Source organism: Scyliorhinus canicula, chromosome 16, assembly GCF_902713615.1.
Source record: "Scyliorhinus canicula chromosome 16, sScyCan1.1, whole genome shotgun sequence".
In the NCBI taxonomy this organism is placed as follows: Eukaryota; Metazoa; Chordata; class Chondrichthyes; order Carcharhiniformes; family Scyliorhinidae; genus Scyliorhinus; species Scyliorhinus canicula.
Genome location: NC_052161.1, coordinates 36,145,359 through 36,167,709, shown reverse-complemented (window position 1 = coordinate 36,167,709; position 22,351 = coordinate 36,145,359). Strand labels below are relative to the sequence as shown.

Here is a 22,351-nt window from a genome sequence, read left to right as displayed (position 1 = left end):
AAGTCAGAATAATGGGCTGCACGGCAGTACAGTGGTTAGCACTGGTGCTTCACAGCTCCAGGGTTCCAGGTTTGATTCCCAGCTTGGGTCGCTACCTGTGTGTAGTCTGCACGTTCTCCCTGTGCCTGCGTGGGTTTCCTCCCGGTGCTCCAGTTTCCTCCCACATGCCCCAAAAGATATGAGTTAGGTGAACTGGAGATTCTGAATTCTCCCTCTGTGTACCCGAACAGGCGCCGGAATGTGGCGACTAGTATCGTTTCACAGTAACTTCATTGCAGCGTTAATGTAAGTCTACTTGTGACAATAAAGATGGTGATTGTTCTTATTATTAACTGGATTTGAAACGTTGATGGACGCCATATATTGCAGCAACAATTCCCAGAGACTGGAAAGACATCTTGCTTTCACTTGATAAATGATGCCAGATCTTCCAGAAATCCTGCACTCAAATTGGGCTAGCTGCCTGTCACCAGTGGGAACGGATGGTCTATCTAGGGCTCTAGGGAAATTTACATGAGGCCCAAACGTCACAGCAAATCTGGCCTCTCATTGATGATATCGAGAAGACAACCTGGCTACGCTGCCTAATGTCTAGCTGAAAACCACCTGAATTGCAGATTTTCATCAACAGTATCTCTCACTAGATGGCAGTACATTTATTTATTTGGGTCGAGATCGAAGCTTCAATATGACTCGAGTTGTTTTGGTGGAACATAGAAGCAAGATGAGTAGCTAATTAAGACAATAACAAAACTACATCTTGTCCATGTCACCTTGGGAGCAAGTAGGAATGACTGTTCATCGCTGCTCTGAACAGAACCTTGGTTTACAAAATTATAACCCCTTCAGAAAAATAATTACTGATATCCACCATAAATTATGAAAGGCTCTGGAATTTTTCCAGCTGACAGCGATCAAGATGCTTGAAGCCTGCTTCCTAATCTGTTGGCTCTGGGGACATCAGTCATCCGTGGTAAAGTGCTAATTGAACATAGACATAGTGCCAGGATGTATCGATTTATTTCAGAACTGAACAGTTTTGAATCTGGCTATCCATTAGAATCAAGAGGGCAACTAGACAATTAATCTTGACCGCCTTGAAGTAGCGTAGAACTATTAAATTATATCCCAAGAGGAAGATGGAGTTCTGATGGATAGTTGCTCAAAAAGAAAATTAAGAAGTTGTTTCATAGAATCATAGAATGTCAAAGCACAGAAGGAGGTCGCTCAGCTAGGGTTGCCGACTGTGATTAAGTGTATTCCCGGAGGTTTAATCACATGACGTGACCCCATGCTCCAGCCATTAGTCAACCAATGCATCCCATCCTTGTGATACATTGCCTTCCTACACTAATTGAAAATCAGAAAGACTCGTACCAAATTGGATGAAGCTTGATTGTTAGCCAAACAGCAGCCCCCACCGCCCCTCCCCAATTTACAATCTTTTTATATCTGGCAAAGAAAATGACACGAAGAAAATACTTTTCAATGTTGCGATTTTAATAAGGACACAGGGAATCCAAACTGGGTAAAAATAAGAACAAAATTTTATTCACAAACAGCATATTTACACTCCCCCGGTAGACTCCAACCATGTTCCTCTCTGGTTGGTGCCTTACTGGCCGACCTTAAACACACCAAGTTATTAAGGCACCCTTCCCCTAGCAGGGGAGCTCGTACTCTGCAAGGAGCACAGGGAAGGCAAGCACTCCCACCGCATAGGCCCCATGTAGGATATTACAGCAATGATTTTTCTCTCAGATTGCACACAGCAGTGTCCTGGAGATTGATCATCAATCCCTCAAGACTCAAGGCCCACCGTGGAGGGTTGGCAACCTTACGCCTGGTCCATTGATTCCCTATGAAAGAAGTGTTTTTTTTTATTCTCTGCTCTTTCCTCATAGCCCAGCATTTTTTTCCTTTTCAATTGTTTATTCATTTCCCTTTAAAGTGATCACAGAATCTACTTTCATCGCTCTTTCAGGCAACACATTTGAGATCCTAACTCACTGTAGTTTGTTTTTCTCATGTCTTTTGCCACTCATCTTAATTCTATGTCCTCTGACCCTTCTGCCAGTGGAAACACTAGAAAAAGATCACCTTGAACAGCTCTATCAAATCTCCCCTTAAACTGCTCTGCTCTAAAAAGAGCCTCAGTTTCTCCACACACTCCATTTATCTAAAGTTTTTCATCTCTTGTATCATTCTGGTAAATCTCCTCCGATCCTTCTTTAAGGTTTTGATGCCCTGCCTAAAGTATGCTGCCCAGAATTGGCCCGAGTTCTCTAGCTGAAACCTAACTATTTTTTCTCTGATAAAGATTTAACATTTACAAAACCGTCTCAACTTGTCCTGCAACCTTTGAAAATCTTTGTACTTGCACCCCCAGGTCTCTCCTGTTCCTGCATCTCCTTTAAAAAGGTACAATTTAATCTAAACTGCTCCTCTGCATTCTTTCTCCCAAAATAAATACGTTTGTAATTCTTTACGTTAAATCTCAGCTGCCATCTTTCCAGAGCCAGTCTTGGGATAGATTGATTAAAAGAGTGATACATTGTCGATATATATCTCTGAACTCTGCTCCTGTATCAATAGTGGCATTTTATATTTGCTCAAGTAACCAGTCAATCAATGTTTTCCACCTGTATGTACTTAAGCTTAATTGAGACAACTGACATTTCTGCCCAGTTCACCAGTTTATTAATGTCCTCCTGACATCTATTACTATTGCTCTCACTATTTACTATGTTTCTGGGTTTCACTTCATTTGGAAACTTTGAAACTATTCCATATTCATTAATCCATACCAAAAAGAGCAGTGGTCCCCTGGAAGGACACTACTGCACATTTCCCCTGGTCTGAGAAACATCTATTCATCACTTTCTGTCCCTTAACCAATTTTGTATCCTCATTGCCCCTTTAATCCAACAGGTTTTAATTTTGCAAATATGTGATATATTATCAAAAGCCTTTTGAGTGTCCATATATAGAGCTTCATGCACACTACTCTCTGTTACTGAATCAAATAACGCAATCAAGTTAGTCACATGTGACTTCCCTTTAATAAATCACTGTTGACTTATCATTTACTAACCCATAGTTTTCCAAATACCAAACCACGATGTCCCAGATTAATGTCTTTAAAAGCTTCCCCACACCAAGTGTTCAGGTGACTGGCCTGTAATTTCCAAGATTGTCCATTTGCTCTTCTTTGAATAGGGGTGTAATGTTTGCAAACCTCAAGTTCTCTGGCACTCTCCCATATCAAAGGAGGACTGGAAGGTTGTGGCCAGGGCATCTTCAATTCCTACTCAACAACATAGGCCGCATTCCATCCAGACTGAGTGACTTTTCTACTCTGTCAACCTTTTAAGAATCACTTCTATATGTTAAACCCACCCAATTAATCTGCTAGCTCCTCCTAAACTATGATATTGACAACGCCTCCTTTTTAAAAATGAGGACTGGTGTTGCTTCACGCCCAGTTTAAGAGAATTATCGGTAAAAGAGGCTAAATCTAAACATAGTTCAAGTATCTTCAGAAGTAAGGGCGGCATGTGGCGCAGTGGTTAGCACTGGTACTATGGCGCTGAGGACCCGGGTTCGAAACCCGGCTCTGGGTCACTGTTATTGTGGAATTTACACATTCTCCCCATGTCTGCGTGGGTTTCACCCCCACAATCCAAAGATGTGCAGGCTAGGTGGATTGGCCATGTTAAATTGCCCCTTAATTAGAAAAAATGAATTGAGTACTCTAATTTAAAAAAAAGAAAAAAAAAATCTTCAGAAATGCAGATGCCAACTTTTACACCCAGCTTAGAGACATCAGATAAACCAAATAGCAGGCACATTTCTAAGTGAGTAGGAGTAGTTGTCAAGTTATGTACACTATTAAAGGGGTATGTTGAGTATGCCAAGGTATATAAGGTATATTGAGTATGCCAAAGAATTTTAGCATGAGGATAAGATGGTGGTTATGACTGCAGGGAACATTGAAGTAAGTGCACAAGAATGTGACTTGCGAATTAGTCAAAGACAAATGTGATATTCACAAGGAATTTGAGAATGCAGGAGAAAATTGTTAAAATTTGACTGCAAGTCTAAGATCTGCCAAGTCAGTGAACTCCATGAAGGTTATATTAAGGCACATTTTAGTGCAATGCTTCTTTGCTGCAAAAGTAAAATGAACAATTTCCTCATTAACAACAGAATCCCCCGCAATAAAACCAGCGATTCAATTTGGTGATGAAACTTTGAACATTGCACCAAAGTGAATTCCTTGCTGCGGTTCAATCTGTCTTCTTCTTCGGCAATCACTCGTTAACGAGTATGATTGTCCACCTAAGAAGCTCTCTGCTCCTGGTCATGGGTTCTATAGGCCCTTGCATGGCTGATAAGCCCCATCCATGAGTCACATCTTTGACCCCACAGTTGACTGGTGTTTCTGGGAGGTGGGATCGGTCCTTGGACTCTAGATCATTGGTATTCCTTTCTCAGGCTTCTCTTTTGGGGCCTCCTTGTGCTATCAGGTGTTCTCAAAGAATTGTACCGCTTCAATCAGGAGGTTCTTCCAATTAGGTCTCTTCTGAGAAAAGGTCTCGCAGGCATTGATGCCTATGTTGCATTTCTTGAGGTAAGCCTTCAGGGTGTCTTTGCTTGTCAGGCTTACATTGTCCTCCTCTTGTTTGGAAGCCTTCCTTGAGCTGGGAAAATAATATTTGCTTTGGCAGTCAGGTCTCTGGCATCTGAAGCACATGGCTAGCCCAGAGAATTAGTTTTAGATGATCATCGCCTCGATTCTGGTGCTCTTGGCTCCTTCAAGGACACTGATGTTAGTACACCTGTCCAACCAAGAATTCGTCTTAGACAGCATTAATGGTTCCTCACCAGTGCCTTGAGGTGACATCTGTACGTAGTACAGGTTTGAGAGCCGTATGCAAGAGTTGGGAGGTCAACAGCCTTATACACGAGGATCCTGGTGTCAGCATATATGTCACGGTCATCAAAGACTCTTGTCCTTAGCCATCCAAAGTAGGCACTCACGGATTGGATGCGATGTTGGATCTCCACATCGATGTCAGCCTGAGAGGAGAGGTGGTTCTCCGGGTATGGGAAATGTTCCACGTTTGATAGGCTTTCTCAATTGATCTTGGCAGCATGGTAGCACAAGTGGATAGCACTGTGGCTTCACAGCGCCAGGGTCCCAGGTTCGAATCCCCGCTGGGGCACTGTCTGTGCGGAGTCTGCACGTTCTCTCCGTGTCTGCGTGGGATTCCTCCGGGTGCTCCGGTTTCCTCCCACAGTCCAAAGACGTGCAGCTAAGGTGGATTGGCCATGATAAATTGCCCTTAGTATCCAAAAAGGTTAGAAGGGGTTATTGGGTTACGGGGATAGGGAGGAAGTGAGGGCTTAAGTGGGTCAGTGCAGACTCGATGGGCCGAATGGCCTCCATCTGCACTGTATGTTCTATGAAACAAGGGGGAGACCAGATCTTGCCCTGGGGAAGGTTGGTAAAGGACTTGAGCCTTCCCGGGTTTGACGTCGAGACCAATTCTTCTGTAGGCTTCCACGAAGGCATCAAGCTTGGCTCGGATATTCTAGTTTGAGAGAGTGAGATGGCGATGTCATCGCATATTGAAGTTCCACAAACATCTCAATGTTGATTTCTCCTTGGATTTCGACCAGTTGAGGTGGAAATGTTTTCCGTCCATCCTGCAGACGATGTCCACTCCACTGGGAAGTTTGTTCTTGACAAGGTGAAGGATGGTAGTGATGGAGATGAAGAAAAGGGTGATGACACATCCCTGCTTGACTCCAGTCTTGATTTCAAATCTGTCTTATTTCCGTCGGTGAGGACTGTCACGGAAATCTTGTCATGGAGGTGTCGGAGATGTTGGTGAATTTCTCTGGACAGCTGGCCTTTGACAGGGTATTCCGTAGCACTTCTGGATTGACGAGTCAAAAGTCTTGGTCAGATCGATAAAGGCCATGCGGGTGGTCGATGTTGCTTGTGACTTTGCTCTTGAAGTTGCCAAGCAGTGATCGGAAGTCACACTGACTTTCCCGACATTTCCTGGGTCCCAGGCACTGGGTGAATCTGATGTCCAGGTATTTAAATGTGCCATTTGGTTTATTTAAATATTCAGATCTGGAACTCACTCTCGCTGGGTGCGATCCAGATGGCACCAGGCGGAGCAAGTCGGGCTGCCCAGTTTGGGGCTTGCTTAAGACTCCTGACAGCATTGCTCTGGGGATTAACGGAATGCTCAAGATTCTCCAACACGGCAAGGTGACAATCAAGGAAAGGATTGCAGCAAGATGACTTCCTTGATGAGATCCAATCTGTCGGACATAAAAGGAAGAAATCTAGAGGCCAGTCGGAAATGAATGAAATGAAATTAAAATGAAATGAAAATCGCTTATTGTCACGAGTAGGCTTCAATGAAGTTACTGTGAAAAGACCCTAGTCGCCACATTCCAGCGCCTGTCCGGGGAGGCTGGTACGGGAATCGAACCGTGCTGCTGGCCTGCTTGGTCTGCTTTAAAAGCCAGTGATTTAGCCCAGTGAGCTAACCCAGCCCCTTTGCTGTTGGTGATGTTGTGGAATTTGATGATAAAGAATTATTTGCAAAGAGGGAAACAAGGAGGGATCCTTGGTACATCTCGATAACAAGTGGCGAACACAAGAATAAAGATAGTGAATCACAAACCTGGGATTCTGAGCATTAGAATCCAAATGACTGTATGTCACAATCTGTTGCAGGAACTTCAAAATGTGAAACAGCTGGGAGTGGGAGGGAGGATAAGGAGGCGTTTTTGTCCATTCATTAGAATGTAAGCAGATTGCAAGCAGATAGTGTGGCAAAATGGGTCAACTGAACCTCCCTTCCTATTGAAATGAGCCAATTGTGTTTGCCTGACAAGATCTGGAACTAAAGATACAGAACAATCGTGTCGACCGTCAGAAGCTTGAAATGACTAATATTCCTTCCTTTAAAATGTCCATATACAAAAGGGAAGTTTCGGAACAGGTAATACTAAGAGCCTCTCTGAGCTGTCTGCCCCTAGAAATTATAACGGAAGACAAAATGGGCAATTTGGAATTTGATGCCAAACTGAAGAAAACAAATTGTTGAAGGAAGGTTGTGCTGTTTCTGAACAGCATTATTCCGGCTGTGGCCTTTATGAAAGGAGAGCTTTTTGTTTACCTGTTTAGAGATTCTAAAAGCATTGGGACTGAAACGCAGCCAAGATTATTCATGAATACCATCGGCCAAATTGTTAACTCGTTTTCCTTAAAGAACCATCTGAGGTTTATCACCGAGTCAATGCCTGAGAGTTAATGATGTTCAAACTTGGCATATGGAAACCAATTTGAATTATATTAGCATTTACACCACCAACCTCCTACTGGGATCAACACAAGTTACTATGTGAATCAAGTAACCCTATTTACCAATTTTAAAAGAAGGCAGACAAGTCATGAACTAATAATTATTTTATTAACCTTAGCATCAGTAGCCAGCACTTAAATACTGAGTTAACGTATTTAGTGGGGGTAATTTGAAAAATAAATAACAAATTACAAAGCACTGTTATGTCACAGTAACTCAGCATTAATTCCTTGTTGATTATACATTTACAGTGAGATCAGGTTCTGAGGCAGTTTTAAATTTGTGAGACTAATTTAGCATTAAACTCCAAAGACAGCTGAGAAATTATATAGTCTATTGAACACAGTATGGTCTATATGCTTTATAGGACAAGAGTGTTCAGCAGAGCAGGGGTTAATGTGGTACTGGAGAAGAGTACCGCCCACACCGATGTGGAGAGTCACATGATAGTAAGCTATCTGTGGAGTAGAGCCTGGAAAGAGCCAGCATGGGATAATGGGCTGGATTCTCCGCCACCCGCCTCCAGCAGCCAAGTTCCCGATGCGGCAGAGAATCCAGCATTGGGGCAAAAAACATTACAGATACCAGGCACTGATACATTTCCGATACTCCTGTCTCCTGCTGTCGGCAGCATCAAAGTTTGTGCCCCGCACCAACGGGAGGATGCAAATAGGTCAAAATGACACATTTGCATCCTATTAATGGGCTGGTCACTGGATTCTCCACGCCTCTGTGATTCTCATTTCATAGCCGGGTACTTGAGATCCATTCAAGTGTGAAGGGAAATTAAATTAAACAATCCAGTCATCTGGCTATCTGGAAGCTCTCAATTACAGCCTAGTAAAAGCTATTTCTCTTTGAAGTGAATAGAAGCCTTGCAGATCAAAGGATCTGAGCGGGTTTAAATTCTGGTGATATGGTTTTAGCTTTCTATGAAGTTACAGCTGCTGCTTTATCTGCCTGAGGTAGCAGCTGCAAGGGACAGGTGAGTTTTAAAGTATTGATTCTTTTTCACTATTTCTGTCTGGACTGCTCTTTAGCTTCAAGGCAGGTGCGACTGATGGGGGCAGGGGTCTCTGTTATGGGAGGGGGTCTCAGTTATGGGAATTCTTTGTTTTGGGGTGGAGGTCTCTGTGTTGGGAGGTCTCTGATATGGAGGTCTCTCATGTTGGGGGTGTCTGGTGGGTGTCTCTGGCAGGGCCGTGCCACTCTCATGAGTGCATACTATGCGGTGGGGGGGAACCCAGCAATTCCCTTGGTGGAGTGGGGGGGGAAGAAATTGCATTGTAGGAGGAGGGGGGCCAGCTGTCGGACCTCGATATCTGGCCACCTGCTCAAAAGGTCAGCCCAAAAGCGGGATTTGCGATGAAATCCCTCGTGATCCCAGCCATGCATGCATTTGCATGCTAAGGGACAGTGTATTGCCTCTGGTCACCTCTCCCAGCGCACATGCGAACTAGAGTCTCCCAAACAGAGAATCCTACCCAGTATCCATGCATGGCAGTACCTTGGATATGTATATAAGAACATAAGAACATAAGAACTAGGAGCAGGAGTAGGCCATCTGGCCCCTCGAGCCTGCTCCGCCATTCAATTAGATCATGGCTGATCTTTTGTGGACTCAGCTCCACTTTCCGGCCCGAACACCATAACCCTTAATCCCTTTATTCTTCAAAAAACTATCTATCTTTACCTTAAAAACATGTAATGAAGGAGCCTCAACTGCTTCACTGGGCAAGGAATTCCATAGATTCACAACCCTTTGGGTGAAGAAGTTCCTCCTAAACTCAGTCCTAAATCTACTTCCCCTTATTTTGAGGCTATGCCCCCTAGTTCTGCTGTCACCCGCCAGTGGAAACAACCTGCCCGCATCTATCCTATCTATTCCCTTCATAATTTTAAATGTTTCTATAAGATCCCCTCTCATCCTTCTAAATTCCAACGAGTACAGTCCCAGTCTACTCAACCTCTCCTCATAATCCAACCCCTTCAGCTCTGGGATTAACCTAGTGAATCTCCTCTGCACACCCTCCAGCGCCAGTACGTCCTTTCTCAAGTAAGGAGACCAAAACTGAACACAATACTCCAGGTGTGGCCGCACTAACACCTTATACAGTTGCAACATAACCTCCCTAGTCTTAAACTCCATCCCTCTAGCAATGAAGGACAAAATTCCATTTGCCTTCTTAATCACCTGTTGCACTTGTAAACCAACCTTTTGTGACTCATGCACTAGCACACCCAAGTCTCTCTGAACAGCGGCATGCTTTAATATTTTATCGTTTAAATAATAATCCCGTTTGCTGTTATTCCTACCAAAATGGATAACCTCACATTTGTCAACATTGTATTCCATCTGCCAGACCCGAGCCCATTCACTTAACCTATCCAAATCGCTCTGCAGACTTCCAGTATCCTCTGCACTTTTCGCTTTACCACTCATCTTAGTGTCATCTGCAAACTTGGACACATTGCCCTTGGTCCCCAACTCCAAATCATCAATGTAAATTGTGAACAATTGTGGGCCCAACACGGATCCCTGAGGGACACCACTAGCTACTGATTGCCAACCAGAGAAACACCCATTTATCCCAACTCTTTGCTTTCTATTAATTAACCAATCCTCTATCCATGCTACTACTTTACCCTTAATGCCATGCATCTTTATCTTATGCAGCAACCTTTTGTGTGGCACCTTGTCAAAGGCTTTCTGGAAATCCAGATATACCACATCCATTGGCTCCCATTATCTACTGCACTGGTAATGTCCTCAAAAATTCCACTAAATTAGTTAGGCATGACCTGCCTTTAACGAACCCATGCTGCGTCTGCCCAATGGGACAATTTCTATCCAGATGCCTCGCAATTTCTTCCTTGATGATAGATTCCAGCATCTTCCCTATTACCGAAGTTAAACTCACTGGCCTATAATTTCCTGCTTTCTGCCTACCTCCTTTTTTAAACAGTGGCGTCACGTTTGCTAATTTCCAATCCACCGGGACCACCCCAGAGTCTAGTGAATTTCGGTAAATTATCACTAGTGCATCTGCAATTTCCCTAGCCATCTCTTTTAACACTCTGGGGTGCATTCCATCAGGGCCAGGAGACTTGTCTACCTTTAGCCCCATTAGCTTGCCCATCACTACCTCCTTAGTGATAACAATCCTCTCAAGGTCCTCACCTGTCATAGCCTTATTTCTATCAGTCGCTGGCATGTTATTTGTGTCTTCCACTGTGAAGACCGACCCAAAAAACCTGTTCAGTTCCTCAGCCATTTCCTCATTTCCCATGATTAAAACTCCCTTCTCATCCTCTAAAGGACCAATATTTACCTTAGCCACTCTTTTTTGTCTTATATATTTGTAAAAACTTTTACTGTCTGTTTTTATATTCTGAGCAAGTTTACTCTCATACTCTTGGTTATTGGTTACCAATATAGTTATTGGTTACCAATGAACAGTTTAAGTTCAAGCATTCAGACCTCTCCGTGAAATACCAAACAAACATTTCAGCACTGCTTATAGTTATTCATATTTGGAGAACTTATGCAAACTCATCCTGATGAGCTAGCAAGTATGAACTACTTACTTCACTTTCCTTTGGAAGCACAGTGCAGCTTGGTAGCATTGTGGATAGCACAATTGCTTCACAGCTCCAGAGTCCCAGGTTCGATTCCGGCTTGGGTCACTGTGCGGAGTCTGCATATCCTCCCCGTGTGTGCGTGGGTTTCCTCCGGGTGCTCCGGTTTCCTCCCACAGTCCAAAGATGTGCAGATTAGGTGGATTGGCCAGGCTAAATTGCCCTTAGTGTCCAAAATTGCCATTAGTGTTGGGTGGGGTTACTGGGTTATGGGGATAGGGTGGAGGTGTTGACCTTGGTAGAGTGCTCTTTCCAGGAGCCGGTGCAGGCTCGATGGGCCAAATGGCCTCCTTCTGCAGTGTAAATTCTATGATCTATGATACAGTGAGCCCTCTGAGAGTTTAGAGTGATTCGGAACCTCTGTCTGTTATGTTCCTCCTCAATCTTGTGCTCCTGGATGAGTTTTTGATGGCACTGCTATCTAATTCTGGACTAGCTGAATTATGTCTGGCCTTCCTTGCGCTCAGGTAAACTTGCACCTCCTAAGTGATGCACTTGATCATAACTTTTGCAACCTTTCCCAAGCTGCCCAAATTTGTTTGTCTAATTTTGCACGACCGTCTACATATTCTAAATAAAGAATTCCTACATTTTCCCTGACATAGGCTGCGGGAAGTACTAGAGCTAAATTTGGAATCAAAGACTGAAGGCGGAGAATGGAAGACAGAATGTTAGTATCAAAAACACTTAGATATCCTGAGTTTCCAAAGAAGCCTCAATGTTATTGACCAATTTGAGTGACACGTGTTAAAGCCCTTCAAGTGGTATCCATAGTGACCTTCAAATTAGCAGGTCACCGGCATGTCAGTGAATCCATGGGTTCTAACACTTTTGCTAATAATTGGGGCTAACACAGATCCAGATAAGCAGGACATCTTTATTCCCCTCCTTAAAATCCATTTTTGGGCCGCTGGTTTTGACAGCTTGTCTTGTATCCCTGTTTTCTTTGGCTGAGCCTTCACGATTTACTTAACAAAAGTTCTTTCCTGGCAGTCAGTCTAACAACTCTGAGGGCACATTTAAGACAATATTAAGGCATTTTTCCCTATAAGAGTTTGAATTATGTTTCATCAATTTTCTTCCAGGTTCAGAGCACACTCAGCAGGTTGGCCTGCAAATTGTTCATCAGCCTGAAATGAGCAGATGTTACGTGAGATCAGTAGCAAGCTAACACCATGTAAATGTAAAACAGATGGATCAGTAGTGAAAATCCACATGGGTGCACATGCCAACATCAGCAGTGAAATTATGTTTATAAAATCCAATTCGCTTTCTACGTCCTTTCACTTTTATATTGGCAAGTAAGGAAACATATCTGACCTAAGTGGGTTCTGCTGAGGAAAATGCAATGGTTTAATCCAACAGTCTTCATATTATTAGACCATATAATAAAATGGCAAGATTTCCCAAAATAAATCAAATTTTGATTGATAAGTGTTCTTTGTTCAGCCATGCGCCTCTATATCTACTCAAGGAACAGTCTATTTACTGCAGCTTTACTGCAAGAGAATCATTGCAGCGTTTGTCATTTTTTCAATATGTTGTGCCAAACTTTGGAGAAATTTCCAGATTGCAGCCGTGCCTTTTTTTCCATTCTATATGCCAGCTACCTTTAATGGACTCTCAAGCCTAGTTATTCCTCCCTCATGGTTTCCCTGCCAGATAGCAATTAGTTGGTGGACACACTCAGATAAAAATAGTTTCTGGCTCAGTTCAGTTACATAACTTCAGGAGTGACAGGGATCGAGTCGGCTCACAGAGGAACCCTCCGTATATGTTGGGGCCTCACGGTAGCATGGTGGTTAGCATCAATGCTTCACAGCTCCAGGGTCCCAGGTTCGATTCCCGGCTGGGTCACTGTCTGTGTGGAGTCTGCACGTCCTCCCCGTGTGTGCGTGGGTTTCCTCCGGGTGCTCCGGTTTCCTCCCACAGTCCAAAGATGTGCAGGTTAGGTGGATTGGCCATGCTAAATTGCCCGTAGTGTAAGGTTAATGGGGGGATTGTTGGGTTACGGGTATACGGGTTACGTGGGTTTAAGTAGGGTGATCATTGCTCGGCACAACATCGAGGGCCGAAGGGCCTGTTCTGTGCTGTACTGTTCTATGTTCTATGTTCTATGTCACATGAATGCTGTTATGAAATCAAAGTCGACAATCTTTCTAGTGTAATGTCTTTATTGAACTGAATATAAGATGGCAGCCCACAGGACGTCCCTCATGGTAGAGGTCACAGGACTACCACAAGCCAGATAGAACATGTAGTCATGAATGTATTTCAAAACCCAAACATCCCCCTTTTCCCAACGAACAAAAGGCACATTTTCACACATTGTCATGCGTAACTGTGAGTTACCCAGGTCAGCAACTGTACCCCAACTGTTCTCCTGCAGTAACAGATTATTTTGTTATTTTCTTCAGTCGCTGCACTGCATACATAATTGTTAACTTGTGCAAGTCTCTTAATGGTACGTGTGCGCATTGGCTGCTTGTCTCAGTGATGTTCCTTCTCCAGGGAGTGTAATTTCCATGGTATTTATTATTGCCGCTTCTAACTGTTGCTGTTGTTCCATTTCCAATTTTGGGGGACTGGTGGACCTCTAGGGTTTTGGGTGTTCTGTGCAACTGCTGAGGTCCCATCTTCCTGATCGGCTGTCTGCAATGACAGCTTCTCTAGTTGTTCGTATGTGCCTGTGGTTGTGCCAGTATCTTTGGTTGTTCACTTACACTAAATACGATTAGGGTGTCAACTGCTCTCCGCCTGTCTCAAATTGCCATCTGGGCTGAGGCCTACTGAGAGCATTGACGGTTTTTACCCTGACTTGCTCTCTAATGCTCAACTCCAAGAATGATTTGGTAGTCTTGTCAAACTGAAATTTAACTTTCTACTCTTTCTTATCTTCATATTTTTCACTGAATTCTGTTATTACTTCTGGCTTCTGTCGCTTTTTTGCTAAAAGACATTAGTCTTTGGACTGGACTACTTTCCATGCCATCAGTCGAGGATTGCCTTTTATACATCGGAGATAGATTTGCTTAATTTCTGGATTCCTTTGGCAATTTTCACTTCTGCCTCAGACTTTCCATTCAACTGGGGATAATGAAAAATGATGGGCTCGATTCAACTAAATGGATACAAAGCGAGTGCATTTAAAATAAAGGAAAATATCAAGGTGTTTTATAAGTTTATTAAGGGCAAGGGGGTAACCACGGATTGAGTAGAGCCCATTGGATACCACAGAGCCGAAGTGAAGTGTTAAATGAGTATTTTGCATCTGGGTTCATCTTGGAGAAGGATGATGTAGGTGTAGAAAGCAGGGAGAGGTACTGTGATATAATTGAACAGATTAGCAGAGAATGAGGAGGTGTTAGAGGTTCTCGAGGGCATAAAAGTGGATAAATCCCCAGGCCCAGATGAGATGTATCCTTGGCTGCTGTGTGAGCCAAAGGAGGAGATTCTAGGGGCTCTGATGCCACAGGGGAGGCACCAGAGGTCTGGAGGACAGCTAATGTGGTGCCATTATTCAAGAGGGGAAGTAGGGAAAAAACCAGATAGTAATAGGCCAATGAGTCTAACTGAGTGGTAGAAAAATAATGGGTTTTGAGGAACAAGGCCTTCACCCACAGGATGGTGGGAATCTGGAACTCACGACCTAAAGGTGTGGTAGAGGTGGGAACCCTCACAACATTTAAGAAGTGCTTAGATGAGCACTTGAAACGCAGTGGGGGTGGCACGGTGGCACAGTGGTTAGCACTCTTGCCTCACGGCACTTAGGACTCGGGTTCAATTCCGGCCTTGGGTAACTGTGTGGAGCTTGCACGTTCCCCACTGTGTCTGCGAGGGTTTCCTCCGGGTTCTCCAGTTTCCTTCCACACTCCAAAGATGAGCATGTTAGGTTGATTGGTCATGCTAAATTGCCCCTTCGTGTCCAAAGAATGTGCAGGTTATGTGGAGTTATGGGGATATGGTGGGTGACTGGGCTGAGGTAGGATGCTCTTTCAGAGGGCCAGTGCAAACTCGATGGACCAAATGGCCTCCTTCTGCACTGTAGGGATTCTATAGCATACAAGGCTACAGACCAAGTGTGGGCAAATGGGATTAGAATAGGTAGGTATTTGATGGCCAACACAAACAGATAGGCTAAAAGGCCTCTTTCTGTGCTATAAAACACTGTGCGAGAGATCTTCCAGCTGTTCACACAGCGGGATCTTCTGGTCCTGCCGACATCGCACCTCCACTGCGGATTTCCGGTGACGTGGGGTGGATTCAATGACAATGGTGGAACCAGAAGATCCCACTGCCGGCCAATGGTGGTCCGCCTGCTGCTGCCGATTAACACACTATGGGCAGGCCAGGGAATCTCCTCCTCGGACTAAAGTATGCATTCAAGGCTTGCAAATTTTTTGCAGTCTGTATATTCTGTTCTTCAGATAGATTTAGGGTGGAATACAATTTATAGCAGTCTCTCCCTAACAATGTTAAAAGTGTTGCAGCTATTTGAATGGGCGAGTAAATTCAATCTGTTTTAATCTCGTAGTTTTGAAATTTCAAGTGGAGAAATTGACAGTTCTGTTGCATATCCCCTTTCACTTCAGCAGAAGCTGGAAGTGGAAAATGTACAGCCATTTTTGTCTCATAGCATTTGGTTGCAGCCTTCAGCTTGTGTTAGCTTTTTCTTGTCTGTTTTTTTAGCACTTTTAGCGTGTTGGAAAATTTCAGTGTTCCTCTTCTAGCAGCTATGGCTTCTCTTCCAGCTTTCCAAACACAGTCTCAGCTTCACTTCTGACACCATATGGACTATGGGCGCGATTCTCCCAAAAGGAACAAAGTTCCCTAGCGAGCACATTTAGCCGCGTGTTTCCTGGCGCTCGCAGTTGAATATGGGGCCTGAACGGAGAATGCGCGGTCGAGGACGCACATAGCCCCATTTTGTACGGTGGGGAGATCCGCTCGCCGGAGCTACTCATTGTTGCGAGAGATCGGAACACCATTTTTAAATGCCGTCCCGATCTCCGAGGCTCCCAAAACAATCCCCGACCTCCCCCCCCCCTTCCCAAATACACTATTGGGGAGTTTGCCCCGCACCCCTCTTTCTCCCCCTCCCAACACCCACACCGCGCTACCCCAGTCCGATTGTGTGCACACACAAAATTATCCTGGCAGTGCCTATGCCAGCTGGAAGTACCAACTGGGCACCTTGGCAGTGCCAGGCTGGCAATGTCAGGGTATCTAGGTGGCACCAGCAGTGCCAGGAGTCCTAATAGATCCCTGGAGTTGAACATTTTGACAAAAGCTAAAGGAGACCACACATACCACTTATGGGAGATGGTGGCTTGGTGGTAATGCTGCTGGACTATTGATGCACTATCAATTACGACGAGACGAGAGTAGAGAGTAATCGAGGCTTTATTACGCAGAGATATGGAGCCTCCCGCAGCTGATGCCAAAATGGCTGCAGCTCGGAGAGCCCACACATTTATACTCCGCCTACTGGGCAGAGCCAGCAGGCGGGGATCTACCCCCGTACCTGTAGTACAGGGACCCTACCGTTATACCCTCGTATGCAGTATACACAATACAACAGTGGTGACTACCACAACTATCAACCCAGAAGCCATATTCAATGTTCTTGCGACACAGGCTAAAATCCCATTACTGCAGCTGGTGGAATTTAAACTTCAATGAATAAAATCTGGAACTGAAAGCTAGTGTCAGTAATGGTGATGATGAAACTATACTCGATCATTGTAAAAATCTGGGGCGCGATTCTCCGCAAATGCGGAGAGTCGTGAAGGCTGCCGTGAAACTGGCCGTGTTGCACGGCAGCCTCCGCGCCCCCTCCCGGAACCCGATTCTGCTCCCCGGTCGGGGCTAGCAGCGGGGCCCCGTGAACCTCGGCATCGCAGGCTTAGCGAACTTCGCTAAGCCCGCGCGCCAAGGTTAACGGCGGCTGACGCATACGATGACGTCAGCCGCGCATGCGCGGATTGGACGGCTCCAATCCGCGCATGCGCGGATGATGTCATCACGCATATGCGTGAAACCCATGCATGCGCAGGCCGTTATGCCCCTCAGCCGCCCCACGGACTGATCCAGCGAGGCGGCGGAGGAACAAAGAGTGCGCGGGGTTCGGACCCGTGGTGCGGCCGTGCCAATCGGTGGCATGGTTCTCCAGAACGGCACTTTGCGGCCGTTTTCACGAACTGTGAGAGCAGGTGTGTTGGAGTTCGTGAAAACGGCCGTAAAGGCCTGGGAAATCGGCCCATCGGCTAGGGGAGAATCGCTGCTCGCCGTAAAAAATGGTGAGCAGCGATTCGTGTCGTGGGGCGGCCGTGGGTGGGGGAGAATAGCGGGAGGTCGGGAAAAACGTCGGGAAGGCCCTCCCGCTATTCTCCGACCCGTCGTAGGGGGCGGAGAATCGCGCCCCTGGTTCACTGATGTTCTTCAGGAAAGGAAATCTGGCCTATATGTGACTTCAGACATGTAGCGATGCAGCTGACTCTTAACCATCTGCCGAAATGACCAAGCAAGCCAATCAATTCAAGGGCAATTGGTTATGGATAGCAAATGTTGGTCTTACCGTGACACCCCCATCCCATGAAAGAATACATTTTTAAAAAGCTGACCCGCTGTGCCTCTAAGATTTGGATATCGTATTTTAGAAACTACAGCAACAAGCTTCCTCTCTGCCTCCCCATAACAATAACTTATTCCCACAGGAGCTACATTCCTGACCCATAATTGAGTATCAACCGAATGAACTCACCTCCTTCCCCACCAGCCATGCCCCCCACCTCTCCCAATTACTTGCAGCCACTTTCCAATTCGATCAGGGTCATCGATCAACTCACTGATGGGTGCAACTATCACCTTGCTGATTATAACGCGACTGCAAACTGCAACTTGAATCTTTGGAGTTGAAGTGTAAATCTGAAAATCTATACTATATTGATATTTCAAACAATTTTAACTTTAATCAAGCCAAAACTATTACAAATAAACCTAACATTGAGGTTAGTGGTGCAGAAAACATTTCACTCCTTGCTTAACCTGCCTGTTCCATTTAATAAAGAACTCTCGGTTTTAACCATTGTCTGCAATAAAGTTTTGCTTCAATTGTGCTTGTATCAGAATTGGAAAGTCATTAAAGACATATTGGGCCATAAATTCCTGGCTCTCCAGTGTTGGATTCGGGAGTACACCAATGATGTGCTGGGGAATCCATCTTGGAAGTTCTCACATAAGGGTTTCCCAGTCTGAGCATTCCCTGGACAATTACGCTGGCCTGGGAACCATCCAACAAAGTGATTTAAATCACTAACTTCAGATGGTTCAGCCAATTTTACACTCATAGTTACTCTGAAAGAGTTAAAAGGAAAAAAGGCACTTCTAACTTCAGAGTAACTGTGCTAAAGACTAAGACTTAGCCCTGCACGGGTCACCCCTAACATCCTGATCCCCAGGAGACCTCTCTCCCCCACACCAACCCCGACCCCCCCAATCCCCCCCATCCCCCACCCCCATACTCAAGCACCCTCCCCTTCGGCCTGACACCCACAGTCCAACCCTCCTCCACGGCTCAATACCCACAGCTCGACACCCCACCCTCGGATCGACTACAACCCGGGAGCTGCTTTGCTGTTCCTGTCTCACCCAGTGTGAGGGTTTGATTTTGGTGTGGGTTTTTTTTTTAATTTAGAGTACCCAATTATTTTTTTCCAATTAAGGGGCAATTTAGTGTGGCCAATCCACCTACCCTGCACATTTCTTTTTGGATTGTGGGGGCAAACACGGGGAGAATGTGCAAACTCCACACGGACAGTGACCCAGAGCCGGGATCGAACCTGGGACCTCGGCGCCGTGAGGCAGCAAGGCTAACCCACTGTGCCACTGTGCTGCCCAATTTTGGTGTGGGTTATGGGGTTCAGGGGGGAGTTCCGATGATGCCTAGACTGCTCTACGTCATTGGAGTATGTGTGGAGTATTAGTGAGAATGTGTAATCTTGACATCAGGACATATCCTCCTCAATCTGCACCAAATATTGAACCTAATTCTGATTGAAAACCATTGCTTTTACAGGTAGCTGTTGAGACACGCGCAGTGATTGCCTGGATGGAAAAATTTCCATTTGTTTTGGGTGGAAATATACAAGGAGGAGAGCTGGTTGTGACATATCCATTTGACATGACACGGTTTGGCACAATGGTCCACGAGTACTCTGCCACACCAGATGATCACGTTTTCCGGTGGCTGGCGTTCTCTTACGCTTCCACTCACCGTCTCATGACAGATGCAAACCGAAGAGTGTGCCACACTGATGATTTTGCGAAAGAAGATGGGACTATAAATGGAGCATCGTGGCACACGGTAGCAGGAAGTAAGTGTGAAACGTGTGCATGACTCTAATGAGCAACGGTATAATAACTAACAAACAACCCACAACTGCTTGCTTTCCTAAATCAGAAATATCTCACTCCTTTTTCTCTGAGGTGTACTGGTTATGAATAGTATTGTGCAAATTCCATCCATGTCAAATTGTTCTTTCGGTTATTTCAACGGGAGGGTTAATCAGCTTTTTAAAAATGGGTTATTCCCTCTGGTACAGTCGCAGAGGAAAGGAATCTGAGTCCATTAAGAGGTTGGATAGCAGCAATGCTTTTTGAACTATGACAACATACCTTAACCATGCCATTGTGTCTATGAACTTGGAAAGAATCAAAAATAGTTAAAATAATCGGTGGCCATTTTTTATGTGATCCCCAGCTATTTTGCCCCTGCGTTATGAAATTCACTTCCTTGACCCCTTTCAACCTTGCTTTCTTTCCCCCTTGCCTTGAAAGAACCCAACTCAGTCCCAAATTCTTCAAGACCTCCTCATAAACTTTTCCTTCCTTCTTCTGCCTCTTCCTCCTCAAAGCTTTCTGACGTTTTCCTTTATACAAAGAGTATTGTATAAAGAATGCTGTTATACACATACATAAAGGAATGTTGCATACTATTGTAATACACCATTTAAGAGGAGACCTGGAATTGATTGCCCTCATTTGGACCTTTTTTTCTGACTGATTTATTGCCATTATTAATTATTCGCTCCTGTACTTGTCAGAGCTGAAAAAAATCATTAATCTTGCCTCACCGTTAAGCTGTTTGTGTCCTCACATCTTGTGAGCAGTAATATATCGGGAAATTACAGCAAACTAGAAAGGGCCAAAATCAAACTAAACCCAAGGGTTTAAATAGTTACTTTTGCTGGTGGAAAGAAGGGAATCACATTACATGTAGTTCAAAGAGGGATACATGAGTAAACCTATGAAGTTTGTGCTTCAGACAACCTAGCTCACATGGGAACATATGATCATTAACATTTTTAAATACAACTGACAGTAGGATTTCTGATAATGACCTGAATCAATATGTAAAGAAATGTGCAATTCACAGTGCCTGATTCCCACCCCATTATTTTTGGCAGACAGTGGAAATGTCCACCTGTCAATGAGCTGCTGTACTAAATTGAGATGGGAAAGATTTTGTGGCATCTTGTAACAACCCATTTCCCTTGCTACACTTACATTTTCCAAAGCCAAAACCTTAAATCGCTATAAATCAACCCATCTAGAAGATGCATTGTTAGTTCCTGACTCTCAGGGTTGTGTGTGGGATGTTTATACTGTTCAAGCCTGACACTTTGCACATACTCCACCAACTTCCAATATCTCAAGATTATTGTGCTGTACAAGTTGTCATCTCAAGAACACAGTCACAACTTGGAAATGGTTTCCTAAAGTGTCAGTGGTGAAGGCAAGGCTCTGACGTATCCAAATGTGCAGGTTAGGTGGATCGGCCATGCTAAATTGCCCCTTAGTGTCCAAGATTATGCAAGTTATGGGGATAGGGTGGGGCGAATGGGGGGTGGACCAACCCTTTTGAAGGGTTGGTGAAGACTCCATCCGTCAAATAGCCTCCTGCTGTACTGTCGGGATACAAAGCCTCTGGTGAGGATTTGCACACTTGGGTGGTGGTGAGTGTGCAAATCCCATTCAACATCCCTCAAGTAATTGTCCCTCTGATTATCTCAGAGCACTACTCCTTGTCCACAGCTTTCTAAGGGTAAGATGAGACCAATAAGAATGCTCAACCTACCAATGAGGACTTAAAGATTATAGTGAAAAGGTATTCCAAATTGCAAACATGTGACCTCACCAGAGGATTTGCGCAAAGCTAGTTTAAATATGTTTAACTTGTACTGACATAACGTGGAAGTAGATTGTAATCATTGATTTGTCTTGTTGATAACATTGTGTGTGAACCTTCAAGGAATGTTCAATAATTGTATTCTTGTCTTTTCATCCTTTTCCTTGACACACTTTGATGCATGCGCACAATTCCTGTTTGTTGTTTCAAAAGACACCACGTGATATGTGTCCCTATTAAAATTCATTTCCATTCCATGGATGCAACAAGTGGTAGAAGTTATACTTCAACTGTACAAAGCCCTGGTTAGACCACATCTGGAGTATTGTGAGCAATTCGAGGCACCATGCATTGGGAAGGACATAATGGAGGGAGTGCAGCATAGATTTACCAGAATGATACCTGAACTTTAAAGGTTAAATTATCAAGTGGGAATACACAAGCTGGGAATGTACTCCCTAGAATTTAAGAGAGTTAAGGGATAATTTGATCTAGGTCCTTCAGATTTTCAAGGGAACACATCAGGCAAATAGAAGCTATTTCTATTGGTTCGGGAGTCTAGAACTGAGGGGATAGTCTAAAAATCAGAGCCAGACTTTTTCAGCAGTGAAATTAGAAAACCCTTCGCCACACACACAGGCTGGTAGAAGTTTGGAACACTTTGCTGCAAATGACAATTGATATTAGACCAATCGTTATTTTGAAGTCTGAAATTGATAGATTTATAATAATTCCAATTACCTCGCGGATCAGATTTGATCTCATTGCATAGTATATTATTATTTATTATTATGTATTATTGATATACATACCTTTTTGATGCTACTTTATCATCGAGACTCACAGAATTATCGGCGAATATTATCATGCTCCAAATATTCTTCAAGTCATTTGAGCTGTGCATACAAATCCTTTTAATTGCTGACATGCACACAGCTTTTTCAATTTATTATCATTTTCTGCTACCTTCTGCTATCAAGCCTGATCCAATCAAATAATAATTTCTCATTAATTCCATAAGTATTAGCCTCATTTAAATGCTTCACATTTAGATCATAATCAAGTGCTCGTCTCCTAACTTAGTTGCCAATCAAGAGTTCAATAGATTTTATGGGGCATGGTTTATTGC

At 44.2% G+C, this 22,351-nt stretch overlaps 1 protein-coding gene across 1 annotated transcript in view; it reads left to right on the top strand.

Moving 5' to 3' along the window:
* cpxm2 (carboxypeptidase X (M14 family), member 2) overlaps window positions 1-22,351 on the top strand; it is a 259,608-nt gene that overhangs the window by 192,259 nt on the left and 44,998 nt on the right. The window contains exon 11 of the mRNA XM_038773322.1: window positions 19,111-19,408. Coding sequence (XP_038629250.1) covers window positions 19,111-19,408 — 298 coding nt within the window. The remainder of the gene's footprint in view (window positions 1-19,110; window positions 19,409-22,351) is intronic.